The sequence below is a fragment of the Barbus barbus genome, assembly GCF_936440315.1.
Source record: "Barbus barbus genome assembly, chromosome: 40".
In the NCBI taxonomy this organism is placed as follows: Eukaryota; Metazoa; Chordata; class Actinopteri; order Cypriniformes; family Cyprinidae; genus Barbus; species Barbus barbus.
Window position 1 is genome coordinate 14352434 of NC_136718.1, and position 19072 is coordinate 14371505.

Here is a 19072-nt window from a genome sequence, read left to right on the forward strand (position 1 = left end):
AACTTTCACTGTGACTGTAACTCTAGTAGGGGTGGGCAATATGGCAAAAATATCATATCACCTTTTTTTTTTTTTTTTTTTAAATATCACGATTTCACAATTTTATCAAGATTCTTTGTCATGTTGTTTTTACTATTTTGTCTGAGCAGTACAGCCACACTAATTTCCCTATTATAAAGACAAATCCTTTCAAGGTAACAGAATATAAAAAAGAATGGTGGATATTTAGGCCAAAGTGGGCAAAGATGAAAATCTTTGTCATTGTTTTATCTTTGTTATTAAAAAATAAGAACAAAGATACACATTACAAATACACATAATACACAAATAAAACAAACAGTGCTTTATTTTCAGGTACAATAGTCATATTTAGCAGGAGCATTCAAGAAACTGAATGAACACATATAAAAATAAAACACTATATAGATTGATTCCTATTAAAGCAACTATTTTTTTTTCAGTCAAGAGTAGTGAGTTATTTTTTTCTCTTTGTTGTTTTAACATTAAAGAATAAAAATTCTGTCATCTGTCTGTCGATTATGTGAAAGTATTTTATATTTATAATCATCATTTACTCACTCAAATTAGTTAAACCTGAATGAGTTTCTTTCTTCTGCTGAACATAAATGCTATTAGATCCACAGTGACTTCCATAATATATATTTTTTCCTATCAAATGCAATGTGGACCAGCAACTGTTTGGTTACTCACATTCTTCAAGATATCTTCTTTTGTGTTCAGCACATGAAAGAAAATAATACAGGTTTGGTACAACGTGTGAGTGAGTAAATAATGACAGAAATTAAATTTTAGGGTGAACTATCCCTTTAATGACAGTGGGCTGCATGTTTAGTGTCCTGTCTCTTTAAGACCTGCTCCCATCTAATATACAGGCACGCATCCGTTTTTCTCTCAGCTGTTTACTTTCATTTTAGACATAACCAACTGAGTCTATATGTAAACCTTGTGTGTTTTGACAGTATTAGCGCAAAATATAACTTAGTTGAATAATCAGGCGCTGGTAGAAAGGCTTTTTAGTTTGCGCGTTTCGGGTGTACGGGCTCAGAAAAAGCGCACGTCAGACCCACGAGTGAATGAAAAGCTTAACCGGCAAGGCTTTAAAACACTTGCAAATAATGTACTTTTGTGATTGCGAATAAGTGCAGTGTCCCGTGAGTGTAACTCTAATGCTGAGTTAACACTGAATGGATGTGGCGTTGTACAGTACTGCGGAGCCAGAACTGCATCTGATAGAATGTATGCTGTAGCACGATACTACGATATTTCTTCAAAAGCAGATCGTGGAGACATTTTTATCGCCCACGATCAAAAATCATCATATCGCACACCACTAAACTCTAGTAACAATTAATCCAGATCCAGTTTGAAGAGAATGTGAAGTGAAAATTAAGTGAAAGTCTAGGAATCGTATAGAATTGTATCGTGTAACCTGAGGCAGCCTTGTAGAAGATTGTTTTGCAGCCAAATGTCTATTTCACAATCCACCGGTGGCAAATGCATGTTTGACAGTCTGAACTGTTGTAATGTAAACAGAATTGGTAATCCAATTCCTTTTATATCATTTTGTCTCCATCACAAAAATAGAAATGTGAAGAATCACATGATTTTGTTCATCGTATTTTTATTTTGGGAGCCTAATGTGAAAAATTGTCCACATGTGCCGCCACATGGAGTTCTGGAGAAAAATATCACTTCTGGTGGTAAATTTCCAGGTGAAAGTTATAATACTCGACAGATGTTTTCCTTATTAGTTGATTTGTCTTGTGTTACTTACATAAGCAAGATTCGGACTATCATACTTAAAATTAGATTAAAACTGTATTATGTTGCAGTTCCTAATAAAGTTACTGGTGAGTAAATCACTCATTTCATTTACTCACCCAAGTCAATTTTACTTTCATTTGGCAATTGGAAAGTGTTATTTTTGGGCCCTATGTGCAACACTTGATTGTGTTAAGGAAGGACATGTAATATGGTAGAAAAATAGCTGAACACCTCTGCCAAATTAATCCTCGAGTTTCTCTAACGAAGAAAAATCCTCATAGACATTAATGCTGTTCATTCGTAAGCATTTGTTGCTCCAGTGACAGTGATTTTACAGTGACAGACTACACCTTTAAGCATAGACATGTAGAGGAGCTCAATAGCTGTATTATGTTTCTCAGTTTCTGCAGAGGCTGGCTTTATCAGGAAAATCAATGATGAACTCATGATCGAAGGTAAAATTAGTCAGCAGGCGTCCTTGAATCTGATAATAGCCAGAGCTCAATCATTCTACTCTGACTCTGAACATGTTACAGCCTCATGCAAATGACTGAATCACATTCACACATTCCGAACATTTACATTTGAGTTGAAGGAATCTGACAGGGTGCTATCGGTCTATTATAAAACAGCCAATAAAAATACCAGAAGAACCGCAAGTTGGCAGTTACATTGAATATACTGCAATTAGTGCACCCGTTTAATGTTTCCTGTTTTGCATATTTGATATTTATCAAATTAAGGTTTTTATGTTTGTGTATATTTTAGGGGAAGTGGAGTTCAGTTGTCTCCACAATAGTCCATACAAGTTAGATCTGGGGGGAAAACAAAAAACACTTTTGGGGATATCCAGAGATTTCTCAATTGTAAAAATTATTCGTAAAATATATTTTTTAAATAATTGTTTGAATTTTACTGTATATAAAAATGCTGTTTTTTTTATGACATTCTGTGTAAACTTCATTTCGATATAGTTTTCTCATTTAAAAATGTTATATATAATTTAATTAAATTTTTATTTATTTATTTATTTATTATCATTATTATTTTGATGGTGATGTAGACAAACGTGTGTGTTTGTGTGTGTGTGTGTGTGTGTGTGTGTGTGCATGTTTATGTGGTTTATGAGGACACAAATTTGTATAATGACATGGGTATGACAGAGGTATTACAATATGATGGTGGTTTATGAGGACACTGCCTATGTCCCCGTAATTCAAAAGGCTTAAAAAACATACTATATGGTGTTTTTTTGAAAATCTAAAAATGCACAAAGTCTCCTGTGAGGGCTAAGTTTAGGTGTAGGGTTGGTGTAGGGCAATAGCACACACAGTTTGTTCAGTATAAAAACCATTACGCCTATGGAGAGTCCCCATAAACCACAAAAACCAACGTGTGTGTGTGTGTGTGTGTGTGTGTCTGTGTGTGTGTGTGTGATTGCATTTGTAGCCCAACCGGACCCAGAGCGCAGAGACGCTCATCTGCTGCAGTCAGCAGCCATTAGCCCCACACTGTTGAGACCGTGCTGCTCTGCCTCCTCTGTTACCGCCATAATACAATTACACAGTGGAGAGTGCAATTTCATGAGCCAGGCCAGTGATGGATAGAGCGATGAATTCTTAGAGAAAGCCAGAGAAATTAAACGGGAGAGGAATCATGGTCTCAGTTTAGATCGGTTGCTGTTTTTTCGCTTGATTTAGTTTTTTTTTTGCAGTTTTATGTGTCTGTGTTTGAGCTGGATTGCTGTAGTAGGTATGATCTGCTCACAAAGCGTTAAGTTGTGGTTTTGCGCCTGAGCACAGCTGATTATATCTATGCAGGTGTTCCTTGCTGCTTTTTCCATACGCTGCCATTTAAAGCTGCAGTGCAGTTTTTGACGGTTTTGATGACAGTATACCTGAAGTCTACTGAGAGTAATTTTCCATTAAGTGCATTGTGTTTATAATTTTGGTTGCTCCAAAACACTTTGTCCCTCGCTTTTTAACTTTTTTTTCCCTCCCAAATCTCTAAGGTCATTTGTCTAAGCAGATAAGAATGTCTTCAATCTCAGTGTCTTAGTATTATTCTCAAATATAAATTGAGCATTATTTTTATTTTTCTTGTCTGATTAAGAAAAAAGTTCAAATCAAGTTCTGTTACTTAACTAATGTGTAAATTTCTTTATTATTAACAGTGTTTGCAAAGACCCATCAACACCAAACCATAACTGTTTTCCTATTAACTTGTACTACTACAGTATTTTTCATTTAAAAGGAACTGAACACGATGTTCACTGTGAAAGTATATATCACGAAATATGCTCAAAATGTTTTTTACACGTTGTTTTTTAAAATAATACAAAAAAAAAAACACTTTTCAAAAATGTATTTGCAATAACAGCTGCATATTTTACAGCTAAAATGTCATTTTATGATGGCTATAAAATTACAAAAGCTTTTTGTGGTTAATTTGAATTTGTTTAGAATCGTTAGCTGGTTGTAATTTATTCTATTATTATGGTCACATTTCGATGAAACCTCATTTGTGTCTGCTAAAACTCTAACGTTGTAAGATATTTCCTTCAGCATTTACCCTGGTTTAAAGTGCAAGTTTTTAATGCCAGCCTCCTAACTGTTATCTGTCTTTTCCACCCTGTCTGTCATCCCTCATGTCCTCCCTCCCTGCATTTTCCCTGTTGTGTCCCATCTGTTTGTTCTGGGCAGGAGGAACGATGAGGTCACCCATATTAAAATCCAGAACTCGGGAGACTATTATGACCTGTACGGAGGGGAGAAGTTTGCCACGCTGGCTGAATTAGTCCAGTACTACACTGAGCAGCACGACCTCCTGCGGGAACGCAATGGAGATGTTATCGAGCTGAAATACCCCCTCAACTGCAAAGACCCCACGTCTGAGAGGTACGCCAGCTCCAGATCCACCCGGAGAGCTTAGAGCTTGACAGTGGCATCAGTGTGGACAGAAGAAATCCTGCCCCCTAGTGTTCAAACCCTGCAGAGGGCTGATCATTAGAAAGGAAGAGTAGCACACTGATGGCACGGCAGGACCATCAGCACTATTTGACCTTTTGACCTATTAGACCATTTGTTTGTCAGAACTAGACTGTGCTTATCTTGATTTCATGACTAATAGTTTGTTTTAGCGCGGTGGAACAGGTGCTTTCTTGATTCTGTTTGTGTTTGATGTTTATGCGTTAGAGGTCCAGTCTCATTTTAGTGAACTTTGTAACTTCCTTCACCTAAACATATTTGGGTTTGGTGTTTATAAGGCGTCTATATGGTGCAACATCCTCGAAGTGAAATATTTATATACGTAAAACATTATGGATGAAAAACATTGTATTTACATTCAGCGAATATGTGTGGTTCATTTTTGTGGTTTTTCCAGTTTATGAGCGAGTGCCTCCCACACATATCCTCATATCATGAGAGCTCACAGCGTCTTTACATTCGTAAGATCTCTACGAACACCCCTGCTCATTTTCCGACCACAAACTATAGTTTACGCTATAGTTTCTATAGTGAAAGTTGGAAATGTGCATTTCAAGTAAAAGCGTGCACGTTTTTGTGGGCGATGATAAAAAAAGTAGGCGTTCTTGTGTGTGGGAGCAGCCATTATTAATCACTTACATTACAATAAGACGGTTTGCATATGAAACATTGCAGGAAACGTGTTTAGATGCAGAGATTGCAATGTGGTTTTCAAAAAATATAATTTATTCCAGATTTAATTTATTCATGATTTCCGAAGGATCGTGAGTCACTGAAGACTGGAGTAGTGGCTGCTGAAAATTCAGATTTGCCATTACAGGAAAAAATAATCTCAATATTTGTATTTCTGTGCCTCATTGTTGTCTTTTACCTGTTCTCAGGTGGTATCATGGGCATCTCTCAGGGAGAGATGCTGAAAAGCTCCTTACGGAGAAAGGTAAATCCGGCAGCTTCCTGGTGAGAGAAAGCCAGAGTAAACCAGGAGACTTTGTGCTTTCTGTCCTCACTAATGAAGAAAAGCATGAAAACGTAGACCGCAAGACTAAAGTTACCCATGTCATGATCCGTTATCAGGTAAATATGGAATACAACTTCAGCATTTTCTCAAAAAAAGAAAGCTCAACCTTTCTAAAGAGACATTTCTTATCTGATCTGTTTCACCAGGATGGAAAATATGATGTAGGGGGAGGGGAGAGGTTTGACACTTTGGCAGATTTAGTGGAGCATTATAAGAAAAACCCCATGGTTGAGAAGAGTGGAATTGTTGTACACCTTAAACAGGTGAGTAAATCAAGCCTGAAAGGGATATATTTTTTCCACACAAACAGTGAATTATGAATGCACAAAAAAACAAGTACATGAAATAATACACACTACTGTTCAAAAACTTGGGGTCAATAAGCTTATTATTTATTTATTGACTTTCTATTCATCAAAAATTCCATTTTACCAAAATATTCAGCAGCACAACTGTTTTCAACACTGATAAATATTTTTTGAGCAGCATATCAGCATAGTAGAATGATTTCTGAAAGATCATGTGACACTAAAGACTGGGAGTAGTGGCTGCTGAAAATTCGGCTTCACCATCACAGGAATAAAATTACGTTTGAAAATATATTAAAATAGAAAACAGTTACTTTAAATTGTAATATTTCACTATATAATATCAAATAAATCCAGCCTTGTTGAGCATAAGAGAATTCTTTCAAAAATGAAAAAAATAACATTTCTGTATAAATATTTTGTGTTTGTGCTTTAATCCTTTTAATGAAATGCCAGTCTTTTCATCCCTCATAATTACATAATTACAATTACAAATTCCTTTTTACATTTTCTTGATGTTTTATCTTTCTTTCTCTATGTACAAGCCATTCAATGCCACAAGGATAAATGCAGCAAACATTGAAAACAGGGTACGAGAATTAAATAAAGTAGCTGACAATTCAGAGAAACCCAAGCAAGGCTTCTGGGAAGAATTTGAGGTATTTCTGTCCATATTCATTCTTCTACTCATATTTTCTGTTCATCATGGGATGTGATGATTCAGTCCAGGTTTTGTTTGAAAGAATTGACAGCGTACTTTCCGCTGTAGTAAACCTCAGAGGAGTGTGTGATATGAGAGTTGTTTATAAAAAGACTCTGCTCGCTGACCTCTTAAACTACAGTTCCTGTTTAGCGGTACCTGTCCAGATAAATGGGACATTCCTGCAGGGGGTGCTGACTTAACATAACATCTCATTACACAGCAAAGTTAGAATGGATACTTTCCCGGGGTTCAATTCTTGATACATGGAACCATGTTTCATCCTTACTTACTTTATCTTGTCCCTTGTGGTTCTGTAGGTTTTACAGCAGCAAGAATGTAAACTCCTTTACCCCAGGAAAGAGGGGCAAAGACCAGAAAACAAAAACAAGAACAGATATAAGAACATTCTACCATGTGAGTAACTCTCTTTTTCAGGTTTAATAATGGACAGATATGTTTCATAATTTAATGAGAGAGCAGCAGCTGATCCCCAGGGCTCTTGTTCCTGCTTTGATAATCATTTTCTCTGTTGCAGTTGACACCACTCGAGTGCAGATCAAGGAGGCGGATCCTGACGTGCCAGGCTCCGATTACATCAACGCTAACTATATCCGAGTAATCCCTCGCTTCGCTCATAATACTTACATGCCAATCTAAATTTCAAGCTTTTGCTGGGTTACTGGAACTGTGATCAAAAATTGTAAACACTGCATGTTCTTTATAATCCTGAGTGTTGTCTTTATTGTTTTTTTTTTTTTTTTTCATATAGAGCATGAATGAAGAAGGTCGCCATATGGATGAAGGTAAAGTGTTCATCGCCACTCAGGGTTGCCTTCAGAACACCGTCCTAGACTTCTGGAGAATGGTGTACCAGGAAAACACTCATGTTATTGTGATGACAACCAAGGAGATGGAGAGAGGACGGGTGAGGTCCAGCCCAGGATGAAACAATGCTTCTTTTTTTTTTTTTAAATATGTAGGCTGTGAGATTAAATTCACAAGATCTCACAATTCTCTCTGAAATGATCAAAAACGTAAATGTAAAAAATAGGATTTTAATGTCTTAATTTAATATTGTATTAGTTTATTTAACATTTTAGTTTATTTGTATTCATTATTAAAAAAAAAAAAAAACTGGTGAAAAATAAATGTGATTAAAACTTAATCTGAGAAGTACTCCATTTGAAAATATCAATAAAAATATTTAAATTCAAAACACCACTATTTAACTAAAGGTACAACACATTTTTTTTTTGTGGGGGGGACTTAAAACGTAAATTTTTTCTGCAGAACAAGTGTGTGCGGTACTGGCCGGACTTAAATTCAACAAAGGAGTTTGGGAAGGTGTGTGTGAAGAACATTGAGGAACACACAGCTCAGGACTACATACGGAGAGAGCTTGAAATCACGTGTCTAGACAGGGTAAGATCACTCTCATGACAGCTGAGATGACGGTACTGGAGGGCAGTCATTACCTTTGACCTTTTTGTTTACAGTAGCAGCTTGGAGAGAACCTTCTACATTACTTTAGTGACATGTTATGTTACATTTTTGGACAGATGCAGTGTTTTTCCTTAATTTTGTTTATTAATCTGATGGTCTTTTTTATCTGTTGTAAAGAGAGAGCCTCCTAGGTGTATCTGGCACTATCAGTACCTGAGCTGGCCTGATCACGGTGTTCCCAATGAACCTGGAGGAGTCTTGAGTTTCCTGGAGCAAGTCAACAGAACCCAGAGCGCCATTCCAGAGAGTGGACCGATAGTGGTTCACTGCAGGTATAGCACACCTCACACAGTGTAGTTTAGAGAGTGCCATACTCATAAAGAATTGCTTAACTGAGTTGATTATATCAGATGTCAACATAGTTGTTTAAAAAAATTTTCCCCCATAATCTAAATATCCATTTGTCATTGTCACTCTAGTGCAGGAATTGGAAGAACAGGGACAATTATTGTGATTGACATCCTTATCGACATCATAAACAGACAAGGTAACTGTTTTATCCTAAATTATCTCTGTTATTATGCCTTGATGATAAAAAAATAACACAACTGAACTGACTCTCTAAGGGTTGGATTGTGACATCGACATCCCAAAGACTATTCAGAGAGTGCGCCAGCAACGATCCGGTATGGTTCAAACCGAGGCCCAGTACAAGTTCATCTACATGGCTGTTCAGCAATACATTGACACGGCTCAGAAGAGACTGGAAGAGGAGCAGGTGCTTACACACTTCATTTCACCTGATAATAATGTGACAAATTCACTGACTGAATGATATATCAAGGCTTCTATTGGATTCTGCTCTTATTTATTTTTTAGGACTGTCAAAGGTAGTTAATTATTTGAAGAGTTTGATGAAACATTAAAACTTTTTTGTGCATCTTAGATAAGTAAAGAGCAATTCTGCATAAATGTAGCTTTCTCCGTTTGATAGATATGGTATGCATATACACTACCATTCAAGATTTTATGCCCACCAAGCTGCGTTTATTTGAAGAAAAATACAGTAAAAATAGTAATACTTTGAAATATTGGTACAATTTAAAATAACTATTTTGTATTTGAATATATTTTGAAATGTAATTTATTTCTGTGATGGCACAGCTGAATTTTTAGCATCATTACTCAAGTCTTCAGTGCCACATGATCCTTCAGAAGTCATGCAAATATGCTGATTTTGTGCACAACAACATTTCTTATTATTATCAATGCTGAATTGGTTGCTGCCTAATATTTTTGTGGAAACCATTCACTTTTTTAGGATTTTTTGTTGAATAGAAGGCTAAGTACTAAAGAATTTTAATATTTGACATCCGTTATTTCTACAAATTAAAATTCGTCAGTTTTATATTCCTTGTTTTTTTTCTATTGCAGAGGAATAAAACAAAGGAGAGAGAGTACTCTAACATCAAGTACCCACAGATGTCAAATGCCAGAGCCAAGCCAAACATGAGCTCGTCTCGCTCTTCATCTGTGTAAGTGCTGATTTCCTGTGTTGCACGCAAACACACACTTTGAAAAATGGCCCACACAGTGTTCTTACTGGAAAACATTTAATGACTTTCTATAGGTAAACTCTATCTCCTACACTTCCTCAATTCTAAAGATATTCATTGCTAAGTGAATCATTTTCCGTCAAAGGGTTCTGATGCTGCTGTGAGTCAGTTGTTCTAGAGCCATAAGCACAATATGCAACTTCATACAGTACATCAAGTCATAAAAACAGTGTCAGTTTCGATTTTGTAGCATCCCTATAATCAAATAGATTTGAATAGTATTTTCATTCCTATTTATTTTAGTAACACGCTTCTATTCAACTCCACAGAATGAACGATGACTCCGGTGTTTATGAGAATTTGAACATCAAAAATCCAAAGGGCTCCACCAGCAGCAATACCAGGAGATAAGCCATGTGGGCTGCTGTCTCAGGGACTCTGGGAGTATGTTTTTCCACCCTCGCTCTCACAGTGTTACACATTACTGCAGCCGTGCACACACACACACACACACACACACACACAAACACACATACACAGACACACACACCTGCATCAAGGCTGTTGGAGTAGAGATACAGAAACAAAATGAGTAGGAGAAAGACAGTAAGGAACAGATGGGGGTGAGAGTTGTGTCTTTGTTGCAGCCCACCATCAGAAAAAGTATTATCTTACAGAACAGCACTGTTTGCCAAATGGCCTCGAAAATTACACCATACTTCAAAGAATACGCACAGCTACTGATGTTTTCAAAGGTTAGCATGCTTTCTAAATACATACTTTATAAACAAATAAATACATTAAATAATAGTAAATTATAAATAATAATAACCATTTCTTGTTTTTCGTTCTTTTTGTTTGTTGATAATGATTTCTGAATGATCATGTGACACTGAAGACTGGAGTAATGGCTGCTGAAAATTCAAAATTGCCAACACAGGAATATATGACATTTTAAAATATATCTTTAAATAAAAATCATTTTTCACATGACTGTTTTTGCTGTATTTTTGATCAAATAAATGCAGCCATAACTTTGATATGACTGGTGACTGTTGGGTATTTAAATAAGTACTTATTTCATAGATATTTACTTTGGTCTTCCAAGTCCCATAATTCACAGGATTAGGAATTATGCGTAATATTAATGTTATCTATGGCTTGTTTACACTGACAGCAAAAATCCAAATGTAGGCATAGACTGAATAGTTAGTTATTTGTAGAATGAAATGAGAAGCAAAAACATATCAAAGTCATATCCATAGAGTATGTGGTTTGCATTTATTTATTTATTTTTAATAGTGTTATTTGTCAGACCACAGTTGAAATATGCATTTTTATCTTTCAGAATATAAAAATTTTACTCTAGATATAGGGGGAAAAGACTCGTGTATCCATAAAATGTCCATTTTTCCTCCTCTTTCCATACTGACAGCTTGGCACTCAGCCTTTGTAAAAGAAAGTCATTTGGCATCTTGCTGACGCCTACATCATTACTATAGCAACCAGTGTACAGTAGATCCACCATATAACGACTCCGCCGCCTGAACTAATGCATCAGATTTGACCATTTGCAAAAGAACCAAGACATATGAAAGTGGCACACCTTTTTAAAGAATGCATCTCTAAATGTTCTCGTCCTTTCCTTTGCAGTTCCAGCAGCGGTGCTGTGTACAAGCACCTAATCATGGAGCGACACTGGATTACAGCACTGGGGGGGGGGGGGACTCACACTCCAAAACCAAGTGCCTCAACAGCAGTCGAAATTGTTCCCACAAAGGACAAGTGACTTGGTGCTTTCTCTCCCCACTTCTAGTCTAACAAGCCTCTCTACACTGCACTAAGCTACATGATGGTTTGTACATGTGTGAAATATATATGAAATATGAATATTTACACTCAGTGACGTAACTTTGGATGAAGCTACGCTCTTTCCATGCTGTCTACGGCTGTTTCCAGACCTTGCTTTGTCTACTAGATGTCGTCTACTGTAACCAAAGACCTTTAATATGTATCTCACAAGCAGCGGTTATTTGCGCTCTGCTGAGTGATGCTTGTGGCATGGCGATATAAGAAGAAGAAAAGTACACCGTCCTGCCTCAAGGCCCCCCCCCCCCCCCTTTTTTTTCTTTTCAGAGCACATGGGAGGTGATTGGTCAAAGTTCGACCAATGATTTAGATACCTTATGTAAATAGGTGTTTTAAATGGGCTGATTTGATACAGTGTGGCAGAATCTATACACTATGTGCCAATTAGCAGCCTGTACATCATATTCATAAAAGCTTCTGCTTTGATGCTTTTTTATTGAGCATTACCTCCAGGCAAATGGAGGAAGTCAAGTGCTACTGTCAATCAAAGGCTTATTAACCAATCAGGCTGCCTCTTCATCACCGGGCTCCTCTCTCAATGCGTAGGCTTTATTGTTCTGAAAACATCAGGTGAGCCTTTATTAGGTATGGTTTTGTTTGTTTGTTACTAGTCGTTTTGTTTGCAACTATGATTCCTTTAGAACAATTTTATCTTGTGATATTTGTGAATGTGATTATGAAATCTAGGCCTGGCATTTTTTGGTATAATGCATTTTTGACTATATTATTCCTCATTTTCCTCCTAAGAGACACATTAAGCTCTTTTATCACATATAAACAGGGTATGTGTGTATTGTGGTGTTGTAAATAGCCCGATAAAGCTCTTTACGTCAATAGCGGGTTGTGATTTGTGAGGAGGTCAAACGTAAATTGAAAAACGTGGTGTTACTAAACATCTACAATGGAGGGGGTACGTCAGGATGTCGAGCGAGCTGTTGACGTGAATGACATTTCGGTGGAGACTTTAGCTCAAAAGGAGGCAGGCCAGATGGCCCACAGCTAAGATTAAAGAAATAGATTTGTGTAGGGCGAAAAAAGTAATTTAAAACATGGCCGTAATCCACACATAGCTATTATTAGGTGAGGTCAGCAGTGATGTCATAAGATGTTATATATACACTAGCAGGTCAGTAAGGGTTTGGGGTCAGTAAGATTTTTTTTTTAAGGAAATTAATACTTTTATTCAGCAGGGTTGCACTCATTTATCAAAAGTGACAATAAAGACATTTATTTTAAACGTTTTCTATTTTTATGCTGAAAAAATGTATCATGTTTTCCTTTTTAAACTTAAACTTTTTAACATTAGATGATGATTAAAGAATAACTTGAGCTTGAGCAGCTCGGAATGATTTCTGAAGGATCGTGTGATACTGAAGACTGAAGTAATGGCTGCTTTGCCGTCACAGGAATAAATTACAATTAATTCAAATAGATTTTTTTTAAATTTGAATTGCTGTATTCTATTTTTGTTTTGGCTGTATTTTTGGAGGTCGTATGCAGCCTATATTTGGTCAAATATTTAGCCTTGGTGAAAAAGTGTAAAAAAAATCTTAGCTATCAAAAACTACAAAGTAGTGTACGTCTTGGCTTAGATAAAGCAGGGCATGATGCATGTGATTAATCAGCGTCTGACTGTGAATGTGGTGTTAGTTTTGGCCACATGAGGGGATCTGTGATGTCACGATCTGAAGGGCTACTGTACATGTTCAGAGAGAGGCCTGGGTCTGCTTTTTTTGCACTTTTTTGATGGATGAAATGTTTGGGTTTTATATTAGAGAACCAGTTTGTCAGACCGTCCAGGAAGTACAAGCAATGTCACTGCATATGATAATCATTGTCCTTGGAATGACTGACTGAATGACTGAATGAATTAGTGATTTATGTACCTGATCATGTGACAGCAATGTACTACTGGCATCTGAAAGCTGCTTGTCTGCTGTTTAAATTTGTTTTATTTTTACCTCTGTGAAAATGGGTCAAAGATGTAATGACTTGAAATTCAATTTGAACTGCTGCAAGGTATAGTGTCAATGGCTGTCAGAATGTCCTTTTGTTTGGAGGTATATATAATGAATATTTTTTGTTGATTTGCCGTCAGTGTGGTGTTTTGCGTATAGATCAGTCATTTATTTTTGTTTTATTGGGTCAGTTATTGATTTGTTGTAAATTGTACATTTAATTTGTTCATTAATACAGCGATGGAAATATTTACAGCCGTTTAGCATATTATTACATTTATTATTACTTCTGTTATACAAAACATCAACAGTTAGGAAGCTATCTGCTTGCATTATCACAATTTTGAAGTCTTCTTTTTAAATTTACTTGAATACTATGTTGGTGGGTTGTTTTTTTTTATCTCAGTTGGTGATCAGTAGGTTTGATCTGAATTGTGTCGTGCTGATTGTCCTTGTGTGATAAAGACTGTGTTCCCTCTTGCACTGGTTCAGCCTAAAATGCCTTTTGACCTGAAAGATACAGCTGATGTAAAGACTTGCATCTCAAATTACAATACAGGACTAGTTATTGCATAATAAAGCATACACTGGGAACTTTCAACTAATTGTCTTTGACTCATTTCACCTTGCTCCAAAAAAACTGTTGCTGACCCATATTTTATTTCCTTGTCTCTTTAGGGTTTAATAACATTAGTTTTTTTAATATAAAAACACCTGGAAGTAGGAAGCTGATGATTCATCCCTACGAAACACACACAGTGGAATAGTTTACGTTGGTGTGAGTGTGTTCAGAGCACCCGTCGCCGCAGGGCTTAGGTTTCAGACGGTTATTCTTTGAGGCGTGATCGTTTAACCGTCCCAGAGCAGGAAGTGAGAAATTAAGAGCCACGTGAACCTGTTTGCTTTTCCTTTCTTTTGTGCGTCGACCTGCGTTATCAGTCTTATCTTGAATATTGCACCTATTAAAACTGAAAAACATTTCATGACACCATTAGTTGAACTTCCTTGTGCGGTTTATAGCAACAAATATTTATTTTTCGTAAACAAAATACTCTTCATGGAATGTAATGCTATCAAATAAAATATATACATAAATGTACAAGTAAAAAACAATGTTTTCTTTGGATTGAGTTGAGGCCACATTTACTGTTTCTCATGGGCAAAGTCCAGTCATTTCAACAGGAATCTGTGCGATCTTTGCGAGTTTCTCACGAGAGTGAAAAAGTTCTCAAAACAGATTGCACTCGTGATGTTGGTAATGCGAATTTGCGAATTGCTTGGTTTGCAAGTTTATTTTAATCACATCATTACACGACTGACTGGACCTTTTTTGCTTGCAAATTTGCACCAGAACTTCGCTAATGTGACCGTATTTTGTATCGTTTTTGCTTTTGTAAAAATGATGATCAATGTTGATCATCAATCAGTTTTGTCACGCTCTTTCACATGATCCCGATACAGTTCTTCAGTCTTTACCGCAGTCCAGGTGCTTGCCTTTAGTCCATTAGCACCCAGCAGGCTTTGCACAAAGGTATGGATGTAAACTGACTCCGGTCATCCTGATTTAGCAAGTCCAATATCCATCTAGACGTGTCTGTCTCACTTATACATTGACTGTAGTAGTAGTAGAAGGTGTGGTAGTAGATGCCTGCAAGTCCTGGGGCACACAACGCATGGAGCCCGTCGTGACGATGCACTGCAGGGGCCACAGAACGACCCCGAGCAGCAGCATCATGAGGAATATAAAGACCAGCAAACGCTTCCAATCCATCAGCCGTTCCAGAAGCCCAAGTCGCGGTCGAGTTTGGGAAGAAGATACGGCACTTTGTCCACTGGCCCCAATATCGACACAGATGCAGAATGCTGGCACGCCTGGAATGTCTATTGGCCGTTGGTAGCACAGCCTCTCCCCATCCATCCACACGGGCTCCTCTTGCTGCTGGTGGACGGGGAGGTGACACAGCACCTCCTGGCTGGTGGTCAAAGCCGGAGGCCCCTTTTTTGGGATGGTAGTGGGCTGGCGGCAGAAGGGGCAGGAGATTTTAGAGTTTTGGGGGTCCATGGAGGTGGTCATAATGCGGGAGAGGCACTCGAGGCAGAAGGTGTGAGTGCAGTCCAACTGTTTTGGCGTTTTGAAGATGTTGTCGTAGGTGTTGAAGCAGATGGAGCACTCGGGATGAGAGCTCACCTTCTCCAGCTCTGTTTCTAGCGGGACCACCTGGGTGTGCCACACAGCAGGACTCGGCTCCATTTCCCAGGAATATGGTCTTCCACTCTCTTCCTCGTGCGAATTCACTGGAACAAGCCAGACAAACATCTCAAAATGAATCTAGGTTCATTCCGTAGGCTCTAAAGCAAAACTAAGGCACAGCATATGAAGTAAACATTTACCGCCAGGTGATTTATGATTGTTTGAGAATACACATTTGTATGGACATTGCAGTGCAATAAGAAATGGACCACAGAACAAGCCCAAGCAGGAAGATGGATTCATCATCGTGCCTTTGTATGATGCCCTTTAAAAAAATTAACCGTGACTTTGAATTGGTCATCGGTTCTACAAAATAGGTCATCAGTTTGACACAAAAACTTGTTACTTTGTGTTCACTGTTACAAATTGTATTGCATTGTTTTGTTTCAGGACATTTGTATAGGGTTCTTGATTTGATATATAGTTCTTTAGAGATCAAGAGTGTTTTTTAATGTTGCATTATTGGTTCCTCAGTTCTTCATAGATTTTTTTAGTTTTTTAAAACAGCAGTACATAGGCCTAGATATTTTTCTGAAGAAGTAAATAATGTTAAAATGTTCTTAAATAGTTCTTTGTAGCCCTTTCGGGTTCAGCAAAGAATTGTCTTATCAATAACCATTTTTTCGTTCATTTTTAGTGTCCAAAAGTTCTTGGTCTTCGGAATTGATTAAATGTTTGTAAGGTTCTGTGGCGTTAAGCTGTAAAAACTTTTTGGTTCTAATTATAATCTATTTTTAAATGAGTACACAAGTTTAGTAAAGGTCAAACACCCATGCTTACAATGTTAGTAAGACACAGACCACTTTGTTGTCCTTGTTCTGCCAATGTCAGCACCACTGTCCTTCAGAAACCCTTTCAGCTTACTAAGACCCTCTAAAAGTCATCGCTCCACTAGTCCTGGCATTTGGAGCCGAGAAGAATTTTATCAACAAGGTGACTCTACAGCTCACTACATTGTATAATACAGTGAAGTATTTCTCAGAGCCCATCCTGAGCTAAATAATATGTGCTTCCAATCCAGCTTCTCTTTTAAGTGCTTTTGTGCCTGCACAGGTTCAGGTGGTGGTTTGGTTGAGAGCAGATGGCCTGTTCACAAGCCCTGCAGGGCAGACATATGTGTATGTGCGTGTGTTTCTTTCTCCATCCCTGCACTGCACAATGCTCCTGTTTGTTCTCCATTATATTGGTCTGGCTTTGGCATTCCTGGAGAACAGGCTGGTGCCCAGGCAGCCAGTCTCTCAGCACTATGTAAAACCCCCAGACTCAGAGCCATGGCCTCAAGAACACCTACGGCCCGAGTCTATCCGTCTATCTCCTTTCATGACACTTCAACGCAAAACTGTTTGCCCGACTTTAGTGGACGAGTTCATGGTTATTCATTAACTCAACCGCCTCCGTTGATCCCCAGGCAAAACAAACTAAGTGTTGACAATGTTCTTGACCTGATTCTCCTTCCCTGTGTGCAGCAGGCCCTGATACTTGAAATTTCACATGACAATCTCAAATTAACAGACCCTATGTTTGATAACAAGAGCCATCAGAGAAGATAGGGAGGGGTTTGAAAGTAGCTCCACTAATTTGATTTAATATCTAGGTTGAAGCCCAAGGACAAAACTGCAGTTAGCAAGCTAATGGGTAGCCTATGTGCTCTTATCTGGGAAAGGTCATAAACGGTTTAAGTGAAGCCCTGTTGACCCCTATAGGTTTTGGTTTCTCTAATTTCATTTGCATATAAATGGCTTTAGCAGCATTCTGTCAGTAAATTTAGCCTGGATGTCTTGTGTGCATGTCTGTTTTGACATCATTACGCACAATAACCCTGAATTTTAAATGCATTTTTAATCTGTTGTTGTGCATTGTACTTAAAAGCCTTAAACAGGTACAAACCTTTAAGTGTGCACAATATATTGCTACCATATTAGTCGTCAGTCTAATTTTTTTTTTATTGTTTTTTTTATCTTTATTAGTCTACATTGGATATGCAATTGTTCATGCACTTTAAAAACACTAATAATTTAATGCTAAAAATAACTAATTTTAATGAATATCCATTTTCTGTAATGTGCATTATAATGTTGAGATGCCTGAATTCACTTGTAGTATTTTAAGCAATTTGATTTTTTACATTTTATTTATTTTGAATTTCAAATCTTAACCTTTTTTTTTTTATATGATCACTAATTTTATTGTATTGTTAATCATGTTATACATTGTACACTCTACTCTACCAGACCTCTGAGAACACTTTGTGTGCTCCACTTTGACTTGCAGTAACTTCACTTCGCTCTCCAGTATTGTAAATCTTCCTCTATATTATTCTCCAGTCTAGAATCACACAATAGACAGTTAAAGTTAACGTCCCTTTGGGCATTGAGTAACCCATCCAGTTTTTCTTCACTTCAGTTCTATCTCCAAACGGCTGCCTTTCCATATATCAGCTGAGGGACTGCCACATGTGGCCGACAAGTATTGCACATGTTCTTACCTGTTCTGATAACTTGAGCTCTAGTGTTGTCCCTGTTCCAGTGATTTCTCTTTTATCTTCTCATCACTTCGCCTCCCTAAGGACACAAATGCATTATCAGCTCTGGAGCTGTCAGCAATCCTCTTGATAATGTCCTCCTCTTAGGAGTCTGGTCAAAGTGGAGCTGAACGCAGGTGGGCTACCGGTGCCTGCCGCGCTCCTTCTCAGTGTCTCGTGTCCACTCTCACCTGCCTCAATTTATCCACTCTCTTTCAGCACTCGCTATGGAAATGACACTGATAGGCAGGAACAATAACACGGCCTTGAGGGAGTGCCAGAGACGGGGGAGGCGGAGGGTTGGGATGAAGGAAAGAATATTCATAGTATAACATTTCCATTCTCTTCATCTGCCCATCCTCTTTTTTTCTTTCTCTGTTGTTCAGTCTACTCCAATCATTTCCCAGCATGCTGCATACTTTTATATATTCTGATTAGTTTGTATCATCATTACTTCCTGGAATTTCAGAAATACCAAAACTTAGTTACAATTGAGTATTTTACTCATTTAACATTATAAATTAGCTTTTTATCTAGCATAGTCAACCCGCATGCCTTCATGTCAATAACCTGGGATGCTCAGTAAAATATATGAAACTACACTCTTAAAAGTAAAGGTTCTCTATTGGCATCAATGGTCCCACAAAGAATTATTAAAATGTCCTTTACACTA

General features: G+C 37.6%; 2 protein-coding genes across 3 annotated transcripts in view; one reads left to right on the top strand and one right to left on the bottom strand.

Moving 5' to 3' along the window:
- The window catches only part of LOC306859151 (tyrosine-protein phosphatase non-receptor type 11-like), a 27154-nt gene extending 12926 nt beyond the window's left edge, over positions 1–14228 (top strand). For both annotated transcript variants that reach the window (XM_079400034.1, XM_079400035.1), the window contains exons 3-16: positions 4488–4682; positions 5654–5846; positions 5937–6053; positions 6644–6757; positions 7119–7215; positions 7337–7416; positions 7571–7726; positions 8092–8223; positions 8422–8576; positions 8724–8791; positions 8871–9022; positions 9679–9779; positions 10130–10244; positions 11454–14228. In XM_079400034.1, coding sequence (XP_079256160.1) covers positions 4488–4682; positions 5654–5846; positions 5937–6053; positions 6644–6757; positions 7119–7215; positions 7337–7416; positions 7571–7726; positions 8092–8223; positions 8422–8576; positions 8724–8791; positions 8871–9022; positions 9679–9779; positions 10130–10211 — 1642 coding nt within the window. In that variant the 3' untranslated portion in view covers positions 10212–10244; positions 11454–14228. The remainder of the gene's footprint in view (positions 1–4487; positions 4683–5653; positions 5847–5936; positions 6054–6643; positions 6758–7118; positions 7216–7336; positions 7417–7570; positions 7727–8091; positions 8224–8421; positions 8577–8723; positions 8792–8870; positions 9023–9678; positions 9780–10129; positions 10245–11453) is intronic.
- Positions 13812–18606, bottom strand: LOC306859152 (RING finger protein 223-like). Its single transcript, XM_079400036.1, has 2 exons — positions 18364–18606; positions 13812–15922 (listed from the first exon to the last, which is right to left on the bottom strand). The coding sequence occupies exon 2, from the start codon at positions 15876–15878 to the stop codon at positions 15231–15233; it is 648 nt and encodes a 215-aa protein (XP_079256162.1). The 5' UTR covers positions 15879–15922; positions 18364–18606; the 3' UTR covers positions 13812–15230.
- Between the last annotated feature and the right edge of the window lie 466 nt (positions 18607–19072).

Coding starts and splice junctions, on each gene's coding strand:
- LOC306859152 (XM_079400036.1), bottom strand. CDS start 15,878: ATGGAGCCGAGTCCTGCTGTGTGGCACACCCAGGTGGTCCCGCTAGAA.